The 20,416-nt window shown below is 38.9% G+C and overlaps 3 protein-coding genes across 5 annotated transcripts; 1 reads left to right on the forward strand and 2 right to left on the reverse strand.

Moving 5' to 3' along the window:
- Window positions 1–1,986: 1,986 nt before the first annotated feature.
- cirsr (corepressor of RBPJ and splicing regulator) lies at window positions 1,987–7,479 on the reverse strand. Its single transcript, XM_029530513.1, has 10 exons — window positions 7,324–7,479; window positions 5,999–6,093; window positions 5,727–5,800; window positions 5,573–5,586; window positions 5,414–5,466; window positions 5,271–5,319; window positions 4,632–4,752; window positions 3,912–4,018; window positions 3,523–3,608; window positions 1,987–3,236 (listed from the first exon to the last, which is right to left on the reverse strand). Exons 1-10 carry the CDS (start codon window positions 7,393–7,395, stop codon window positions 2,528–2,530), a joined length of 1,380 nt encoding a protein of 459 aa, XP_029386373.1. The 5' UTR covers window positions 7,396–7,479; the 3' UTR covers window positions 1,987–2,527.
- Window positions 7,480–7,869: 390 nt separating this feature from the next.
- scrn3 (secernin 3) lies at window positions 7,870–10,982 on the forward strand. Of its 2 annotated transcripts, none has more exons than XM_029530351.1 (8): window positions 7,870–7,937; window positions 8,179–8,359; window positions 8,492–8,673; window positions 8,866–9,065; window positions 9,676–9,888; window positions 9,987–10,149; window positions 10,236–10,416; window positions 10,533–10,982. In XM_029530351.1, the coding sequence occupies exons 2-8, from the start codon at window positions 8,204–8,206 to the stop codon at window positions 10,692–10,694; spliced, it is 1,257 nt and encodes a 418-aa protein (XP_029386211.1). In that variant the 5' UTR covers window positions 7,870–7,937; window positions 8,179–8,203; the 3' UTR covers window positions 10,695–10,982. The 2 variants fall into 2 exon arrangements, with proteins under 2 accessions (XP_029386211.1, XP_029386212.1); XM_029530352.1 differs by having other exon boundaries at window positions 7,871–7,933.
- A 3-nt stretch (window positions 10,983–10,985) lies between these two features.
- Window positions 10,986–19,711, reverse strand: gpr155a (G protein-coupled receptor 155a). Of its 2 annotated transcripts, none has more exons than XM_029530349.1 (17): window positions 19,574–19,710; window positions 19,066–19,421; window positions 18,369–18,873; window positions 17,530–17,929; window positions 17,002–17,170; window positions 16,746–16,901; window positions 16,066–16,149; window positions 15,821–15,941; window positions 15,615–15,699; window positions 15,332–15,422; window positions 15,015–15,219; window positions 14,537–14,626; window positions 14,258–14,388; window positions 13,847–13,942; window positions 13,704–13,768; window positions 13,472–13,609; window positions 10,986–12,694 (listed from the first exon to the last, which is right to left on the reverse strand). In XM_029530349.1, exons 3-17 carry the CDS (start codon window positions 18,811–18,813, stop codon window positions 12,499–12,501), a joined length of 2,472 nt encoding a protein of 823 aa, XP_029386209.1. In that variant the 5' UTR covers window positions 18,814–18,873; window positions 19,066–19,421; window positions 19,574–19,710; the 3' UTR covers window positions 10,986–12,498. The 2 variants fall into 2 exon arrangements, with proteins under 2 accessions (XP_029386209.1, XP_029386210.1); XM_029530350.1 differs by having other exon boundaries at window positions 12,559–13,206; window positions 19,574–19,711.
- Window positions 19,712–20,416: the final 705 nt, after the last annotated feature.

The following is a 20,416-nucleotide window of genomic DNA, read 5'->3' on the forward strand; positions in this document are numbered from 1 at the left end:
CAACTTGAAAATGAAATGGATGTCTGCTAAAGGGTGTGCGAAACCTGTTGAACTTTGGTTGGACAGTGCGAGTTTCATCGTGTATATTGACGACTAAACTATGTGTTATTTTCCTGTAAATGTTAGGCTATGATTGTTTTATTCGTGTTGGTATCCTGGAAATCAGGGAGTTTACTTTCGACGCACTTTGTGGATATGTATGTACACAGCTTTTTTCAACTTTGGTTAATCATTTTATTTCTTTGCTAAAATATATATATATATATATATATATATAAATGTTTACCTGTAAAAAGTCACACGTATAAGACTTTCATTTTATCGTAATTAAAACATCTTAAAAAAGGCTGCAATTGTGTGATGTAGATTTTATATATATATATTGTTTGATTATGTTAACATTTTAAAATGGAAAAAAATTAGGACACTTATTTCAAACACGTTGTGGGCATTTTTTTGCTTCTTAAAATCACCTATAATACCGTGACTTTCACTATTTCCCCCTATGGAATAAATCAATGTTTAATGCCCCGGAAAAGACATTTCATGCCTAAATGAAAATCTTGTTAAATGGTATTAATTATGACTTGGAGCACATCGCAGCCCCATGTGTCTTGTATTTGCGATTAGGGATTCGTGTCTTATCAAATATCTAATTAATCTCCGAGACATCTTTTGTTCAGTTTCACTTTATCGGGGAGGGGGAGTTTCCAAGGGGGTTTGATGACAAAGGTCCCTGAATATTTATTCTAATTGTCCAAATTGACTGCTTTCATTTGCATACCAATCGATAGACTGAGAATAAGGATATGGCTGCCTCTTTTTTTTTTTTTTTGCCAGAAACCACATAGATTTTATGGAAACAGTTTTTTAAACTTAAGAAAAAGAGGGGGCAAAGAGTCACATGCAAATGGTGAATTTGAAATGGTCCTTGCTCAGCGCAAACAAATGGTGCCTGCGAGTTATTTGAATATCAGTGGCCCCGTATTGAAAGGGTTCAAGGATGCTCTCTGACTTCTTTGTGCTCAGCCAGTGCAGCGTCCGACTGTCAGAGAAAAAGCCGGGGAATAATTACAGCGTGAGTCCAGGACTTGGAATACGTCAGGGAAAAGCATCTCATCCAGACACCCGCTTCTTCCCCCTGTTTTTTTTTTTTTTTGAAGAGGATGTTAAATTAACCAGAAGGCAATGGAGGGAAATTATTTTCATTTCCTTTTGTGCAACAGCGGCTTCAAGGAAATGGCGAGATAGTGAAAACTATCAAATTAGATTGCCAAAACACGAGCAGCAACACTTCAAAAGAAATATGTTTGTAAATGTAGGCTTTTTAACAACTCGTTTAGCAATTCAAATGAATTTGTTTATTGAGATAAAATTTTATTGTATATATAAGCCTATACATAAGCGATAGTGTTTTTTTTTTTTGTTTTGTTAGATTGTTTTTAGTTTTGGTGACAGGACGAGGTAAATAAAAATATATATATCTTATTATTAGGCCTAAAATTGTAGATGACAGGAAGAAAATGGTCAATTTATAGTTAAAATACAGATGGAGATTGAATAATAATACCTTTAAATTCCACATAATTAAGACTATAAATAATATAATTTTAAATACCACCCACCATAAAAAAAAAAAAAACGAAAAACGTACAGCGTTGCTTCATTTCCACACTGTCACTCCTTTGCTTTACTCTTATTTATTCTTGGATATATTATGTATTTACGCTGGCTATTTGGGCAGAATTCGTGGGTTATTTATTTTGTTTGAGTTTGATGCAACGTATCACCTTTGTAGGACGCACATATTATGTAAAAGGTAACCGGTCGGAATTTAAATAAATAAATAACACATACACACATATAAAATATTAGGCCTATGCGCAAGTGTAACAATTCGCCTTCACTAGTCTAGAGAAAGACAATTAAGTGAGTCTACAATCATCATCAGTCAACGGACAGATCCACATCTTCATTTCACTCTCATCCAAGGCGATGACATTTTATTTCATCCATGTCAAATAAACGCATTAAACTGAGAGCGTTATACATTTAATCAGAAAGTAAAAGTCCTGATTTTGCCGCATTACAGCTGACAATGTCGATATATCCTCCCAAAAAGGGCACAGTGAGGGAAGGAGGATAAAAAAAAGCCCGCAGCAACAGAAATGCTCTTTTTTGCAGTCAACTGACCATGAAAATGAGTCCAACATTTTCCCATCAACAGATCATTGCTGCAAATTGCTTCCAATGGTAATCAATTAATTTAGACCCTTTCATACAGTACAAGAAAACACAGGAGAGAAATGAGATGCATCTAGATATTTTCTGTCCACTGCTTCCCTCTACTGGAAGAAAAAGAGACTCATATCCACAATAGCTGGAGTTTGATATTTAAATCAAGGGACTGTGTGATTACCAAGAGAACTTACTTCACAGTAACCACGCAAAAAAAAAAAAAAGCAAGGAAACCGTTCAACGTTATTGTAAGGGGGTAAGAAACTCTTAAAAAAATAGTCAAAAACAGTCAGCGCTGTCTTTTACCTCTGTCTTGGTTTCGCTCTCCTCTCTCCCTACTCCTGCTCCTACTTCTTCCTCTGCCCTCCCTTTCTTTCCCCCTTTCCCTGCTCCTGCTCCTCCCATCTGCTGTTCTGCCTTTCCTTCCATCTGTGCTACTTCTGTTCCTCTCACCATTTCCACTGCGACGCCTGTCTTTACCTCTGTCCTCCCTGCTTCTTTCGCAGCTCCTGCTTCTTTCCAAACCAGACTTGGAGCTGCTAGGTCTCTCTCTGTCCCTGCTGTTGTGCCTCTTTCTCTCTTGACCTCCCCCAGACTTGATCTTGTTCTCCAGGCTACGATTTCGACTCCTGCTCCTTCCCCTCTCTGTCTGTGTTTGCCTATAATCTCGGGACTCCTCTTCAGGCCACCTCTGTCCTGTGTGAGGGCTCGGTGACCTGCTCCTGTGAGAAGAGGCCTTTCTCTGACTCTTGACTTGATGCTCGCTCTCAGAGCTGTTATCCCGACAGGAATCCCTTTTCTTGTTCTTCTTTCTCTTTTGGCTCTTGAACTTGCCATGACGGTTTGACTCTGAGTCACTATCACTGCTGCTACTGCTGGAGGAGTCAGTGGAGCTATCACTACTTTCATGCTTTTTTGTATGTTTTCTTTTGCTTTTCTTCTTTTGTTTTTTGCTCTTCTTTTTCTTGGACGCCTTCTTCTCCTGTCGATCTAGCTTTCTATAAAATAGCATCAAAACATGAATATAAATGTAAGATGGATTAAAAGTATGGCAGCAGAAATATTATATTTACACACATACAAACATACAAGGTTCTCAAATTTTACAATTATTTAAGATTATTTAATAATTCCTAAAACCACCTTGCAGGTATTTAATTTTAGTTTACTGTATCAACATATGAAGCTTCAAAATATTTGTACCATATAAAAAACTACTGGTAAATCTTGGTTCAACGCAGTTCAATGCCAATAAGCTTTAGAGAATTAGTTGCTATATTTTACCTGAGAAGCTTCTGCTTTTCTTTGGTCGATAAAGACTTAAGAAATTCTACCTCAGGATCATCTTCATCATCGCTGGCAACATATTCCTACAAAAGGAAACAGCTAATTAAAAATTGCATTAAAATTAAAACAACAATCTAAAGTGAAACATCTATGTCAAAAGCAAATCTAAGCTGAAGACTTAAATATAATAAGACTTAAAAATATGAGGAGATGAGTATAGTCAAATCTGTTCTCTTGCTCTTAAAACTGTCCACTTTGCAGTATTTATACATGATAGATATAGATACAGTTAGTCTTTCCTCTCTGAAGGGCAGTGTGTGTTTGTGTGTGTGTGTTCCTATGTCATCCTATGTGTACAATGATGGGGGCACGAGACAGACAATTACCCGCGATGGATCACAAACAGTAGCATTCCTACCAAGGACACATTTTTTCAGGGCAAACCCACTGTTTCGCATCTCCGCCATTAACTCTGAGGGGTGCATCGACGGACCTGTTAGCACAAATGACAGCCTCAGAGTCCCATTGATGTCAAACCCATGCCAACCACTATCTCCACAGTGGGAATTTCAGGGGCGGCTTTGTTAACAGAATGGGACATCAAATCAACTCACTCCACTTCCGGCTGAGCAAATCATACAATATCATTCTCTGCCAAAGCAGCAGTTAGAGGAATCAGAATACACAATAATTACATTTTTTTCTTCTGGCGCAGGAGGGGGACCATTACAGTACTCCACCATCAACACCATGCACTGACTGGACTCTCCCAGGGTAAATATTATTACTTTACTACGCAACTCAGTGATTGCAGAACTCAGAATCAGCTCAAGACTGTGAGCTCCAGCTGAAACCTGAGGAGAGGTACAGTAAGTGTACCTGCTGCAATATCTGTGACAGACAAAAGGTAACCTAAAGGCCAGTAATATTAAGCATTAAAGATATTCTGAGTCCTTCTTACTCTGCTCAAATAAAAATATTTAACAGTTTTAACATTGAAAAACAAATGCAGTTACCTATTTACATTGAAAACGTTGCTGCACATAAAACTAAAACTCTGCAGGGGATAAATTTAAAATGATACACAGTTATTGCATGTACTTTACCTGCTGCCTCCTCTGATGCCACAGAGCTGGCATTGATACCCGACAGCCCAAAGAGAGGACACTCTCTGTCTGTGTTCACATGGCCCCATTTGTGGCATTTGATGCATCTCACATTGCGCACCTTTGAAGGTAACAAGAACAGACATCACTTGCTATTATCTCAATACTGGAGAGAAATGCATAATAATTTCACATAAGCACACTTTATATACAGTAATAGCTCTGGATTTATTTTTGACAGCAGGTAAGGTGTAGCTTGTATTGGGCTGTATTTTATAATATACTCTACAAACTTGAGCGATGAAAACATATCTATCAGGGGTTAAGTGTGAATTTGCATTGTAAAAACACTACAGTGTAATTTTTCCTTTTCTAACTGTTTCCCTCACAGAATTTGAAAGACATGAATGTTACAAGAAAGCAATCAGAAAAAACAAAACACAGAATTATTATATATATATATATATATATATATATATATATATATATATATATATATCCGCTCTCAAACATAGTACATTTAATTCTTGTTTCTTATTCTAATATTTTATTCAATTGGTGATCCCCTCAGATCAAAGCCCTGTCTGGGAAGCTCTGGTGGAGTATATATTCTTAAAATAAATATAAATAATAACAGACCTGGATTCCAAATGGTTGATCCCGAATATTCATGTCATCTTTTGCATACCTATGTGACAAAATTAGGGATAAAAATACTACAAATCCCAAAAGAAAATTCAACATGCCAGAAAATTTCATTACGTATTAAATTGAGCACATACTTCTCACGAGGAGCCCCCTTCTGCCACTCAAATTTGTACTCTTCCTCCCCCTCCTGACAAAAAAAGCACATTTCATCGGGAAGTGCAATATGTAACCATTTCTTGTTATAAGTGATCAAAAACCAACATTAACTAAGATTATTGTTTTCACTACTTCACCTCTTTCTTTTCCTCTTCAAGACAGAAGACAGTCATGAAACAAAAACACATTAACATGTTAATCCTTTATTTTTCTTATGGGCAAATGTTGAAACTGGTAATAGTATTTAGCAGTAGTAGTAACCACAGAGTCTTGACTTAAAAGATAATTTACCTTTTGATGCTCCAGGTGGTGCCTCATACATGAAATTGAGACCATTTTTAACACGGTCATCCCCCATCAACAACCTAGAGGTCAAAAACCAATGTGATGAATATCATTGTTATCGTTTTCATAGTGTTTATCAATATTTACAACACATGGAATTAGATGAAGTCTCCAGAAAATGTTCACTGGCTTTCTTTTGAGATAGCTCAGCCTATATTAGCTAAGCATTTAACTGTTCAAATAGACAGGTACAAGGTATCACCCTGTATAGTTATGACCTGTTGTTGTACGTGTCCTGTTCTTTCAGGTATGCCTGCATAAGTTCCTCTTGTTTTTTCTTCTCGAAAGTCAGTTTCTGCTCTGCAATCCATACCTGAAATAAAGCGAAAAGGATTAAACCCCATGTTTTCCCTACTGTTCGAGGCATACTGTAGGAGCCACATTTATTTATTTGTCTGTCTTCCGGTGTTGGGTCAGGTCTTCACAGGTGGCAGTATACCATTTTTCTATATAAGCACGGGTGCTGGTGATGGAGGAGGAGTTTGGAGGTGGAAGGTCATGCCGTTTTTACACGCAGCCGGTTTCTTTTGTTTGGTTTTCATCATTATCCCAACGTTATTTATTTTTGCATCCGTATAATAACTTATCTTTTTTTTTCTGATCAATAAACGGGAACATCACCCAAAAGTGGAAACGTGTGGACATTGTTTCAATAGAGAGCGCGTAGGAAAACAGTCTCCCACCTCACCATGAACGACTAAAGGAGGACAGGATAGTCGCTATACATACTTTATTAGGTTCAGCTGCTCAGGTTGAACAATACAGCTTTAACCTGTGATTTCAGAATCTGCTGTGGACCATTAAAACAACTTTTCCGCTATATATTTTCTAAACCATACAATTATCTGAAGGGTTCACAGCAGCATTCATCGGTAAAGAGTAATAATTATCAGTTGCAAGATGCAAATTAATGATAAAAGAAAACATAAATCTAGGTGATTTCTCATATGAATTATAGCATGCGTTGCAAGCTGTTTACACAATATCGAGCTTGATAAGTGATGAATCAGAGGACCGCAATCCTATTTGCATCTACATCTGGCAGCAAAGAAAGTTACGTGGACATAAACTATTATGTTTAGGCTGAATACTGGCACACACTACATCAACTGCAGGTTATGTAGCACAGAGGCCAGCTCAGGTTTCCGACAATAGAAAATAGGAGGGTAACATTTATAGTACACAAATGTAGGATGTCTAGTTAAGAAAATTGGCAGTGAATTTGTCTCTTCCTCAAAAAAAAAACAAAACAAAAAAAAAAACATAAAAACTTAAGAAAGACGACATGAACGTTGTAACATCAACTTGACAAATTAGCCAACACAGCTTCATTCAAACATGCCGAGACAGACGTCCTCCTTTTCGGTGGTTTATCTAAAATCTGATTTTGGATAAAGCCGTTAGATTGAGGTGAAAATGTATTCATAAAAAAAGTCATGCTAGCTTCTGACGGCTGACAACCTGCGCAACACGAAGTTAGCATAGCTGGTTAGCTAACAGGCTAACCGGCTTTATTTCAGTCCTGAGTGAAACGAGTACTCACTTTCTTGATATTAGACTTCGACGCAGGGTGAAAGTCTTTCTTGCACATGAAATTTGCAAAGGATTTCCCCATGGCTGACCGCCTCTATCGCCCTGTTAATGGAAAACGTAGAGCTAGTTTGAGGTAATGGTTCCGTTAGCGAAGCTACTCCAGCATGTAAACAAATGAACCGGCGTGAAGATGGTTCTCCGTTGGATCTAAGGAGCGGCGCCGGTCGGACACCAGAGAATTTTATTTAAATTAAATTAAATTGGATTTTTATTAATTTTTTTTATTTAAAACAGCATTTAAAACATGTACATAATTTCACAGCGATTTATACATGATTTGGAAAATGTAAATCAAAAACGACATTGTTTAATTATGAAATTGCCAACAATAATTTTAAGGTATTGTATAAAATGACAAATTAATTTTTTAAAGGCTGTAGGAATGGAAGAAATTGAATTAATATCGTACAGAAGTGTGAGGGAAAGGGATTATGAGGCTCTTCTTGACGAATATGAAACGGACTTCAGCGTGATCACGTGACCACAGTGTTTCCGTGTCACAGTGGTGCAACCAGGCGTGAGAATAGAAACTTTGGCTGATTGTGTCCGCTAACACACAGGCAGGTACGATTACCTTTTTAAAAAAAAAAATTGTCACAACATTACTTAATATTGCGCTCTGTCCAAATGGCTTCACGTGTCAAACTGAACATTTTAGCTCTAAATGTGAGCAGCTAGCTCTGAAATGTAATCGGGGAGTTATTGTTGCTTAATGCTAAGCTGACTTTGTTGTTTATTTGTGTCCTGCCATTAGAGCAGGGTTTGTGTATCTGTGAGGTCACTAAACTTTTGAGTCTCTCAGTAGGTTTTTTATTTTTTTTTTACTGGACATGCACCCATCCTCCTGTGACACATTTGTGGCTCTGCCCCCCTCCTCTGAAGGACAGCGCATCATCTTTGGAAAAAACTCGGACAGGCCGTGTGATGAAGTCCAGGAAGTGCTCTATTTCCCTGCCAGGGACTACAGTCCGGAGGAGAAAGTTGAGGTAGGTAGCACAGACAGCTCGCTATTGTCCCCCCCAAATTCCAGTTTCCTACATTGTGCATGCTCCCTGGTGAATGAGTCAGTAAATAATCAGTGACAGACTTTGCCCTTGTGCTTTGTTTTTTCCTGTCAGTGTACCTACATAGAGATTGAGCAGGTTGCCCACACTTATGCAGTTGTGTTGAGCAAACCAGCTTGGCTGTGGGGGGCAGAGATGGGTGCAAATGAGCACCAAGTGTGTATTGGGAATGAGGCGGTGTGGGGCAGAGAGAGTGCAGATGGTGACGAGGCTCTTCTGGGCATGGATCTTGTCAGGTAAACCCCCTGAAAACAAACAAGCACCTGTGACTTGCTCATCTTCTGGTGCAAAGGGAAATTTAATGATATATTGCCAGCCAGAAACAATTTTGTGTAATTTTTTCTTTAGTGTGTTTTTGTCACCTCTGAATACATTTGTGAGAAATACTCATAGACAAAACATGACTCTGTTACCCTGCAATTTCACAGGCTTGGACTCGAGAGAGCAGACACAGCTGAGAAAGCAGTGAATGTTATTACTGAACTGCTGGAGAAATACGGTCAGGGAGGATCTTGCATGGAGGATGAATGTGGCTTCACCTACCACAACAGCTTCTTAATCTCAGACAGGAAGGAGGCATGGCTGCTGGAAACATCAGGGAAATACTGGGCTGCAGAAAGAGTTGAAGGTAAGAAAGGCCTACAGAAAAAAAGCATTAAGAACGGGCAAATATTTATTCTGCCCTGCACTGAAATCAGTTCATTGTTAAGGCTGCGTTTTTGGGGATTGCAAGTGTAAACCATAACAAACCAGAAGCTATATGTACGCACCATGTTAGAAAGTAGAAATTATACTGTATCTGCTCCATTCATGCTGCAACAGTTCTTCAGAAACAATGTTGCCATTACATCGTACGACCACCAGAGAGCACTGCCAAGTTTAGTTTTCACCTTTAAAATGTCCCAAGTCAGTACATGTATTGGTCACAATTCTTTAATAACCAGATTTAAGTCACTTTAATTCTGACTCATTAACACAGTCAGCTTTAAAATTAGATTATCAGTTAAGATACACTAGCCTCTAAGTCTTCCACTTTTCTGCATTTAAGGGCTGCCTTCTTTTTTCTTTATGTTACTGCAGTCATGATTGAGATCACTTAAAATGGCCTCACAAGACTATGTACTGGTAGTTTTCTATTAACACACAACACTGCAACGTTTGCTGTTTTATAATGACATAACAATGTCTGTGGTGGTATGTTTTCATTTTGATGGCTTAAACACGTTCCCTTTTTTTAGCTGGATATCGCAACATCTCCAACCAGTATGGCATAACAACTAAGATAGACAAGGAACATCCTGGGATGAGAGAATATGCACGAAGCAAGGGCTGGTGGAATGGAAAGTCAGAGTTTAACTTTGCTACAGTCTACTCCTTCATGACCACAGCCAGAATAGAAGCCTCTGGGAGCCGATACTGTGAGGGGAAGACGTTATTGGAAAAGAGCAATGGTTAGTTATTGTTCACTTCACTGTGGAAATGCACCAGAAACGAAATGTTTCTTTATGTCTACCAATGTTAATGCACATGTGGATTTTATTTACTCAAGGCCATATCACTGGTGCGACAATGATGGGTATACTGAGGGATAAAAATAGTGGAATCAACATGGAGGGGATGTTCATGACTACAGGAAGCATGGTATCTGTAATCCCAACTAATCCTGCTCTGCCAGGGGTTCACTATTTTACAGCAACGCCAGACCCTGAAAGGTAGAGAACTTCATCTCAATTAAAAGCCAACCTTCATATTTATTTTCACTAGAGTTTATGGTGACATGAAGTAATTTGTTTGACAGGTCTGTTTTCAAGCCGTTCATCTTTGTGGAGCACGCCAACGATCTGAAGGCGACGACTTCACCGAGTTATGGTCCGGATGACCCTGTAAAGAAGAAACCCCGCTTCCAGAGCAAACCTGACCGCAAACACGAATTGTTTGTCAAGCACGAACCGGTGGCTGCCATCATTGACACTTACAAGGTTTAATGGTTTAATTCGATGATGAACTTTACCATAATTTGTAATTTGATTTGGCCTTCAGCAAATGTATTCATAAATTAAAGCTGTTTTGTTTTGGTTGTTTTGTTTGTTACTAGGACAAGGGAAAGGGGATCAAAGAAGGCATGATGAAGCTAGAGAAGGAGTGGATGACAGAGATGGAGAAGATTCTTACTGAAGGTGTTGAAGAGCCTGATTTATTTGCAAATCTGTTCTCAAACTGTGTCCAAGAGGAGATGGCGAAATACAGTAACAGCTGAGATGACTGAACCACAAAAGAGTTCTTCATGGTGAAAGAAGTAAATGGCTCTACAGTTAGTACCTTTTAGTCAGAAGTGCAAATATGCTTGCATAATGAATTAGAGCATATCTTTACATTAATTAACATCATTGTATAAAAAATGATGCAGCCCAAGGTACAAGGATGGACTAAACATTCTAGTTTCATTGATAAATACTAAAATAATAATAATAAAACATTTGCTTTATGTGCTACATGATATTGGGGTTCAATTCGGACCAAGTCATAATAAACACACAGCTTTCAAGAGTTACATATTGTTTTAGAGTGTTTTTTTTATTAAAAAGACAATCAGTTGTTATTTCACATCATTTGTATGACACAAGTAAGCACAAATCTTGTCAAGATTTCTAATTATATCATCACACCTGAGATGATTTTAGAACAGCAGCTTCTACCTCACTGACACTCATTTTGAAAACACTATAAGATACTATGTTTTCCAGAGTCAAGGTGAACATTTTAAACCAAGCATATGTGTTAACACTGAAATCTGACATTTATTCAGTCAGCAACACAGTGGTTCTGACTATTAACAATCATGGCCCTTTTTTTAAAACCAGCCTTGAGTTATTAAGAGAAGTAAAATAATAATAAAAAAAAATCATAAACATGTAGAGGATGCAAACTCTTAGTTTAAAATAGTTTTTCCAAACTGGCCCATTGTCTAGTGAGTAGTGCACACACAGTCCCAGTAATCAGTGTAATCACTTCTGTTTCAAGTCACATTGAGTGGTAACATTTGTGCTTCATGCTATAATACCAGTAACGAACTGGCCACAGTAGTTTAATTATGAATAAAATAGCAAAAAAAAATAAATAAATAAAACACTGAAATGGTTAAAGATACTTTGACAAGCACCTTAGATAGATAGGGAAAATACAACCTATGTATGTATTTATATAGCACTCATCAGATGAGTGGGAGTTTTTACTACTCAAATATATAACTGATTTCTTAGGGCACCTTTTTTTGAGATTGTTGCTCATATAAGGGGATAAAATGATGTATTCCAAGTTTAAGTGAGTATATTTCCAGGATTAAAATTATACGAGTGTAGAATGACCCCCAAGGATTAGAAATGCCTGCTATTCAAAAAAGTATGTTAAAAGAAATCACATCTTTTTTTTCTGGTTTTATCAATGAGTCCTGTCAGTTACGTTGACATTTTTACTGAATAGCCTCATTACCAAATAATAGAGGAAAATCTGATGTCTGTCAGACATGTAAATCAACCATAGGTGTATAAAAAGTAACTGGCTAATCTTTAATTATTGCCGAAACTGTCTGCCTGATCAAATTCTCGAGCTTACCGTATACATCACCATGTGGCAGCTCCAGTACTGCCCTGAAACAATGCTGCAACAAGTGTGCTACATTTCCTTACATCAGTAGTCAAATACGTGAGTGAAATCATAAATGTTAAAAAAGATTTGAAGTCTTAGAAAAAAATCCCTCATACATTGCTTTATGTACATGGTACATAAAGTTTTCTAGTTCCCTTTCACATCAACTCCACACAATAGACAGCATTGTGGCCTTTTTTGTTTAACAATTCTAAGTGTTCCAATATGCAAATGTAATGTTATCTAATGCAACAGCATACTGGGAATTTCTGTACTATACAAGGTGGGGATAAAAATAGATTTAGGAGGAACTTGTTCCTCCTATTACACCACCTCAGGAGGTGCTCTACGGCTTTCAAATAAAGGATTTAAATGTCATTTACCTCAAGGATCGTGTTATGAAATTATAGATAATTTTATGTGGTGAAGCGGTAATAAAGGCGACTGTCTTGAAAGCCATACTCCTGGTTAATGCACTGAAGAACACCGCCCTGCTGTAAACGAATCCCATAGAGTACCGCCTCACCACAGTCCTGAGCCAGGCCCACCTGTTGAAGCCACTCCACAAGTTCACAGCCAAGAAAGCAGTCCACCACCGTCCTCCTTCCACACCTGAAAGTCAAAAGAAGCATTCACCCAAAAGTCTGTTCGATTTTCTTGACAGATAGCTACAAGAAACAGAAAACCAGAGAGAGCCCAAAGACAAGAGTGTTGTTTTAGTATATAGTGGTTTGTGAATTACTCAACAACATACATGTCAAACTTGAGGCCTGTGGGAAACACCCAGCCTGCAAGATCATTTCATATGTCAAACTTTTAGTGACCTGGTGGTATGAGGCAATCATAACACTCATAATACAAATCCCATAATGCAGCACAGCAGCAGCCGTGTTGAAAATTAGGCTACCTGCGAGCACCCTAATTCCCGCTTCCCTGATAGCACATCAATCAGGCATCTGTGGAAGTTTACAAGTAACAGCGCATACAGTTACATTTAAGCTTGCACCTAAAAATGGTCAAATGAAAAGTGGACTTTGACAACATGGGCTTTCAAAACAGGTGGGTGTATATGTTTATTGACATTGCTGGTAGACCTGTGTGTCCTGTTTGTGGAGCTGATGTGGCTGGAATTAAAAAAAAAATAAAATAACAAATCCAATTTACAAGTTTGCATCAGCATGGTCATGTTTTGAAATTTTATCATTTTGGCAGCAGATATTTTTAATGGAAAACAAATTATTTGCAAATTTATTTATTTTACTGGAAAAAGTATAGTTTTGGCCCCTTGAGTGATTGAGTGTGACACCCCGACTCAAAAAGATTTGTAGAAAAATATTTTCGCAGAAACATCTGACTGCAGTAGCAGAGAGTACAAGTAGGTGTTCTCACCTTCTCTTTTTCACAATGTCATGAAAACACTGTTCTTTGTGGTATTTGATAAACTGCATGGTTGTCATTCTAACATCTTCTGGTAAATCACTCGGCAGCTGTTCTTCTTGCTTCTTTCCATACCATAGATTCCGTAACCTAAAGACCATTCACAATAACAAAATTTATAAAAGGCAAGGACACAGTATATGGAATCATTTGTAAGTTTACCAAAGCTTTAAATGTATTTTACCTCTTTTTAAATGGCAATATAATCAAATGCTTGTCCAGCCCAAAGAGAGCAAAAGAGAGTAAACCCTGGGAACAGAAAACATGTCAAAACACTGTATGACAACATATACTTACAATTTCAGTCTGACATTATTTGAGCCTAACCTGTCCATAGTTAGCCACAGCGCAGAAGAACACCAGCTCCAAGTAGAGTCTACCAGGAACGCGGTTGAATAGCAACCACAAGCAACTGGACAAGTTCTGTGAAAACAGCAATTAAGGTTTGAACAGCCTTAAAAGTTGAGTATTAATAATTTCTTCTAAATATTTTTAGACTCACAGAAACCACACCATATCAGAGTTAATGGAATTAACATTACATATTTTAATATGATATTATATACTTTTGTTATTAAATGGGTTTCTTTGGATAAGTCTTCCTCTGACACTGACAGAAGGTAGAAATTACACAGCTCAACCACTTGTGTCTGATTTGGTTTGTGATGCGCTAAATATAATAATGCAGGTAGAAAGAGCGACTTCATGTGTGGTAGTGAAAGGTGGTGGTTTACTCACAGCAAGCAAGCTGACAGTCAGAAGCAGACATAAGAGCACATGACGGGCCACTTGTCTATCTGCAACCTGTTGGAGCTCTTCCACTTGGACAAGCAGACAGTCTGTTGACTCGCATCTATTCTCACACTGACCTGTGGGGTGAGGGGATGGAGGAATTTAAAATACTGATTCAGGAACTTTAGAAAAAAGGTTGCATTTTCCTTGAACAAATCTTCAATTCATGGTTGTTGGGTGCCAATATGAATGACAATCCTTCTCATTTGCTTATCAATACAATACCTGTGAGAGGGGCTGGCGCGTTGTTAATATTTGTACTGATGATCATGTCAGGCATGGGCTGGGGTGGTGCACAGTCACATATGAGGCATTCTGATAACAAAGTGAAAGTCAAAGTGACTGCAACACCAGTGCTGTTCATACCAGATGGAAAGAGATGGTGCATTGCAATGGCAATTAATATGAACTCATTTGCTGAAATGACATTACATGACAAGTAAAAGTCATACTGAATATTTTTGACGGGATCATTTCTAAGAAGTAAATTCTTCTAATTATTATCATCAAGGAACTTAGCTGTTCACTCCAGATAAGTACATCCAGCAAGTTCTCTTTCTCCATGTTTTATCACTCAACTATTGTGGCTGTACTTTCAATATTGGAAGTAGAAACTGTGTCTTTACTCAGTGTCAAGTAAGTGACACCTCTAAACAAACTTACTAGATTTGATTTTTCAAGTGCTTGTTGTAAACTAAAGTACCTCTGTTGAGCTCTGATGGTGTATTGGGCTCAACCAATGTTTGATTCCCTGGTTCAACCTCAGTTATAAAATCCTCTCCAGTGCCAAATGAAGGGTTGTCCTCTTGGATTTCGTCATTCTGGGCCCAGCTTCCTCTACTGAGACACACAAGTGAACCCCCTCCCAGCAACAGGCTGAAGGCAACTATGACTATGGTGCAAATGATCTGTCAATATACATAAACATGGTATTTAGACTTTTAAGCAATTGTCATGTGGGTACTTAACAGATTCTAACCACCAGGAGAACAGGAATACAACTGTCATTCATGTTGTTACCTGCTCTTTGCCGTAAAAGAATGATGAGTCAATAGTGCCAGACATTTTTTTGCCACATATGAGCAATGCTGCAGTTACTAAGGTTGGAACCCTGTTAATAGAGAAGAAAACTTTACACACACACACAAAAGAACATCACCGATAGCATAAAAAAGTCAAACAAAAGTTTTAGGGAGCGAAACCATCCAACACTGAAATCCTGGTCCAACTGTCATTGTAGTTCCACCTCTTAATGAACCAGATAAACGAGTGTGGTTTCATTTCTGTCTACAAAGTGACTCACCCCCAGCCTATTATGACGAACACACCCGGAGAGACTCTTGTATCCTTGCGATTTTTCATGAGCACAAGTGAGAGTGCTATCAAACCTAAAAAAAAAGTATGAAAGAATAGCAATCAAACCTCATAAATGAGAATACTTCTATGTAATACTAAATAGTTTAATGTGAGGTTGATGTGAGCAGATGGGTGTGTGCATTCACAACATACCAGGCCACACATAAGTACTGTAGAGCGAGATACATAATAATGTGAAAGTCAGGACCTGCCCAATGAAGCTATCTCCTTTTACCACGAATTTCCACAGGATCATCCCGATACAAGTTAGAAACTGGAGAGGAAATAAAAATAAAATGATTGATTGGTGTAAGGTTTCACTTACAGCTAGATTTCTTTTGTCAGTTTAATAATGGAATGACAAAACCTATTCAGGTTGATTGTGCATGTGTGTTTACCTGTGCCACGAAAAGGTTGACAGTGAACATATGAGGTAGCTTCTTGAATTTCTTGCTTAAAATCATAACAGCAATTGTCCACACCTGTCAGAGAAAAGAGGCATTTTGAATTCTCCATGTTTACCAACACAAAGACTTGTGTGCTGATGCTAAATCAAACTACTATTTAAGCTTTCAAGAGACGGATTAAATTATTTAACCAAAGGACATCTTTAAGAAGTACAAAATACAAGATACCACAGAAAACAAACAATATAAGTCTGTATAGACTGTGTCATTCTTTATATATACATATTTCATTAGAAATAGGCAGAAGTAAGAAGGAATTAGGAAGTAAGTTTGTGAAACATTCACTTGCACATCCTCCAAGCGATAGCCCCTTTTTAGGTTAAAAGGTGTACCAGTTTCGCTTTATCTGTCTGAAACAATGCAATGATAGAAACCAAACTCAGTGAATTGTGTTAAAAACTATGATTTTTCTGAAAGTGGTCTCTCAACTGATGTGACATGACACGTTTTTGAAAAAATGCTTCATAAAGCTTTTTTAACATCACTCTTCACCTCAGTTCCCACAACATAAAAAAAAAACCAATAAGATGATAGAAAGTCACCTACAACTTATAAAACATTATCCAATATGTGCATAATATATTATAATGAAGTGACTAGTTGGTGCTCACCATTGCAACTACACTGACTATGCTTATATTAAAGCTGACACTCTGCAGTGAGTTCATCAAAAACTGAGGATCCATCCAGCGGCTTGACAGTAACCAAGCAGATACATACATAATCGGCGCTGAGAGAAAAGTGCTGATCACCATCCCAGAGGTTACCTGTTGAAAAGAAGAATACAAAATTAAGTTGCAAAGGAAAAACGCAGTACAGTGGCGAGATGGCAGATAGAAAGCTGGTGGGTAGATTAAAACAACTTACAACTTCTAGCTCTGCATTATAGTAGACTGCATAGATAGCCACACTCGGTGCAGTGGGAAACACTCCATACAAAAAGGCATAATTGGAGAGGCTTGAATGGTTCAAACTACTGGTGTTGGAGTTGTCCAACAGATCCACCATGTCTTTACAAATCAGAGGCATTAGCAACCTGAAAGTCAAATCAGAACGTTTATGTTATGAGACGTTTTTTGAGGGTTTAGGTAAAATTATTCTGTGAAATGCAAAGCTGTGCAAACATTTACACACACAAGCTATTATTATGCTACACCCTGCTGATCCCTCTTAATATGTCATCCATTCAGTAAAAGGTATTTGGTCTCAAAGAGGTCTGAGTCATCCAAGCTATCAGTAGAAAGCACATATTCAGAGAGCTTTTTTAAGCTCTCACTTGCTGACTCTGTCTATGATGTCTCATTATGAAATTGCAAGGTCATCTGATTACACAAGGTCATTTCTTATACAAAATGACCATCAGTTGCAGGGAAGACGTTGGTGTTTCACACTCACAGCTTTGCGGTGATGAGTAATATCAGAGTAACAACTGTGGATCTTGTCAGTTTCCTTAACTGCCCCACCATGGACAGACCCAAATAGAACAGAGCTGCTCCCCCAAAAGAGTTGGCCAAGCCATCAACAAACTCTGCCATGAAGGCAGGAATTGTCTGGTGCAGGACAAAGTGGGCGATGATGCCGATGACAACCATGAATACAATGGGGTTCTTCAAGACTTGTAGCACTACGAGTCCCGCTATCAGAATTTTGGTTTGCTGGTGGTTTCCCTCATCCTTCCACTTCTGGATCTCACAAAAAGCAAAACCGATGGGATTTAGAAGCATCAGGGACACAGGAGCAACCAGATAGATGTACTGCAGGTACTCTGGATACGTGTTCTGGTATAGGGCTTCAACTGGGGATAAAGATATTACAGATGGTTCAGTAAGCTGGAATGTGGCAAGGCTGCAGTCAAGACACTTAATAAACAACAAAACCTGAGTACTCGGATCGATCTGGCTTTTGCTATATTTCACAGTAGAAGGTTGAATACATGCAAAGCTGCTCTAACATACAGTGGGTGAACAATATTCCAAAAAGATTTCTTTAAAATAAACAAAAAAATGTAAAAAAAAAACTGCGCACACATGCTGCAAAAAAACCAAGATGGTTCTTTCACAAACCATGCAGAAGTATGCTGTATATGTAGTATGTAGAATGCTTTTATATCCAATTCAGTAAACTAAGGTTGAAAGTGTAGCAAATGTATGATGATGCATTAGTTTTGACGTGCATGAAGACACTGATTACAGCTACAGCACTGTGGGTGGTGGGCTTTACGGCATCACACTCACCTATAGGATATCCCAAAGCAAAGTCGTTGCTCTGTGTGGCAAATATAGAGAAAAGGCCAGCTTTGCTGTAGCGGCTGTCAGGACTGGCGACTATCAGTGTGAGCACACAGACGATGACAAACACCGACACTTTGGCCACCAGGATGCTCCACAGAAAAGACCAGATGACATCTCCAAAGTCCAGCAGCACCATGTTTTTGAAGAGCAGCGCCGGGAGGGCGAATTTGGACACAAAGTTCCCCAGTCCTTTGGCCTGGGTCGGGGTGATGATGTTTGCCCTCCCGGCGACATATCCGCACAGGATTATCCCAAAACACTCCAGCAGAGCCGGGAAGAGCTTTTCAATGGTCATCGCGGAAGAGAGAGCCGGACCGTCCGGGTCTTCCTCCCCGGAGGAGGAGTAGTTGAACACGGAGGGTCCGTCCGGGGTCTCCATCGCGCCCATCGTCGATCGGTTGGCGGATTACGGTGGCTGGCTGGTCATGTCAGCGCCGAGGTCCTGTGACTGCGGTGGAAAGAGGGAGGACGCGGTTTAAGGAGAGATCTCAGGGAGTTACACCCCCAAAGAGGCCGTAACTTTTACTCCATCTCCGTGTGCGGGCTGTGTGTCTTTCTAAACGACAGATCTGAAGTGTAGAGCTGTGAAGCTGTTAACGCTAATTTTCTTCTTAAATCACAGATTTGAAGTGTCCCTCACCTCTGACAGCTGTGCCCCCTTCATGAACCATGTGCCTCCGACACGGCGCCGGCGGAGGAGCTAACAGTTAGCCGGCCGGAGAGTCACCGTCGACGGGCGGTCCGACTGCTCCGTCAGCCCGCTAACGCTGAGCTGTCGGCGGGACTTCGGTCGTCTTTGTCGGTGTTTCTCCGTCGTGCCCGTGGAAATGCCACTTTAGAGCCCACTCAGCAACTTTCGTAATCCGCGATTCGTCCGTCCAACTGCACCAATGGTGTGTCGAGCTCCCGGGCAGAGGGGCGGGCCCGGGCTCAGCCTCTGACCGACACCGGGGGAAACATGAACTGTATCCATGAGCCCAAAGCTCACATAAATGTCTGAAGAACAAACACAAGTACACAGTGACAACAAACCATGAACTTTGGCCTAACGACCCCCAATCACATACAGTAAGTCAGAGGAAAAAAAACACAAATCCTAGTCCCAATCAAATTTGCATTTCAGTTAAATCAGGAAATTGTGTACATACAAATGTTTGTGTGTATTTAAAATCCCACTCGTATATCAATAAATGTTCCTCCTTCATATTCCTCTGTCAGCATTATATTCTCGGGAGTTGCCTTCATTTATGATTCTTATCTATAATTCTGGACAAATTCGAAATGTACTTTGTTCCTCTTCTCTGAACAGCTGCATGTCTGTCTGGTCCTCCCACTACCATCTTGTCATATGAAAGCTGACTAGAGAGGAAGTGGTTACTAAGAGTCACATCAAGCATAAAGAAATATTATTTTGCAACCTTGAGGCTTTCAAAGGGCATAATTGAGCTTCATTACATCCTGAATACCAAGTTAAACAAAACTGTCAGCATTAAAAAGTAAGGAGTGCTTGGTCAGCAACATTTCTAGATGGTTCTATATATCTTACATGGAAAGAGCTTTGTTGAACTTCTTTGTTCACTGTTTCATATATTTTGTCAAACAACAAGCAAAGCATCAAAATTCATTATCGAATGCTATTATACAAAGTCAGATAAAGTTATATTGTGTTTTTCATGCCGTCATGTTAGCGGCAGGATATATAGACCCTTACATTGTACGATAATGACAGCGTCATGTTTTGCCTTTGATAAGTTAACCAAAGACAGGCCTGTGCCACACAGAGTTGTCAGAGGAACTGGACTCAGAGGGCTTCTGTTGTCAAAATCTTCTTCCTTGATTTTATCACAGGTTGATGATATAAAATAAAAGTAATCAGGTCAAAGCATATGCTAGAACTAAAAATGTGAAGGTGGAAATTCACAGCCATATTTGAATATCAAATATATGGTTGGTAGAAAAATTTACACACACAATATCATGCAAAACAAACA

The sequence above is a fragment of the Echeneis naucrates genome, chromosome 21 (assembly GCF_900963305.1).
Source record: "Echeneis naucrates chromosome 21, fEcheNa1.1, whole genome shotgun sequence".
Classification (NCBI taxonomy): Eukaryota; Metazoa; Chordata; class Actinopteri; order Carangiformes; family Echeneidae; genus Echeneis; species Echeneis naucrates.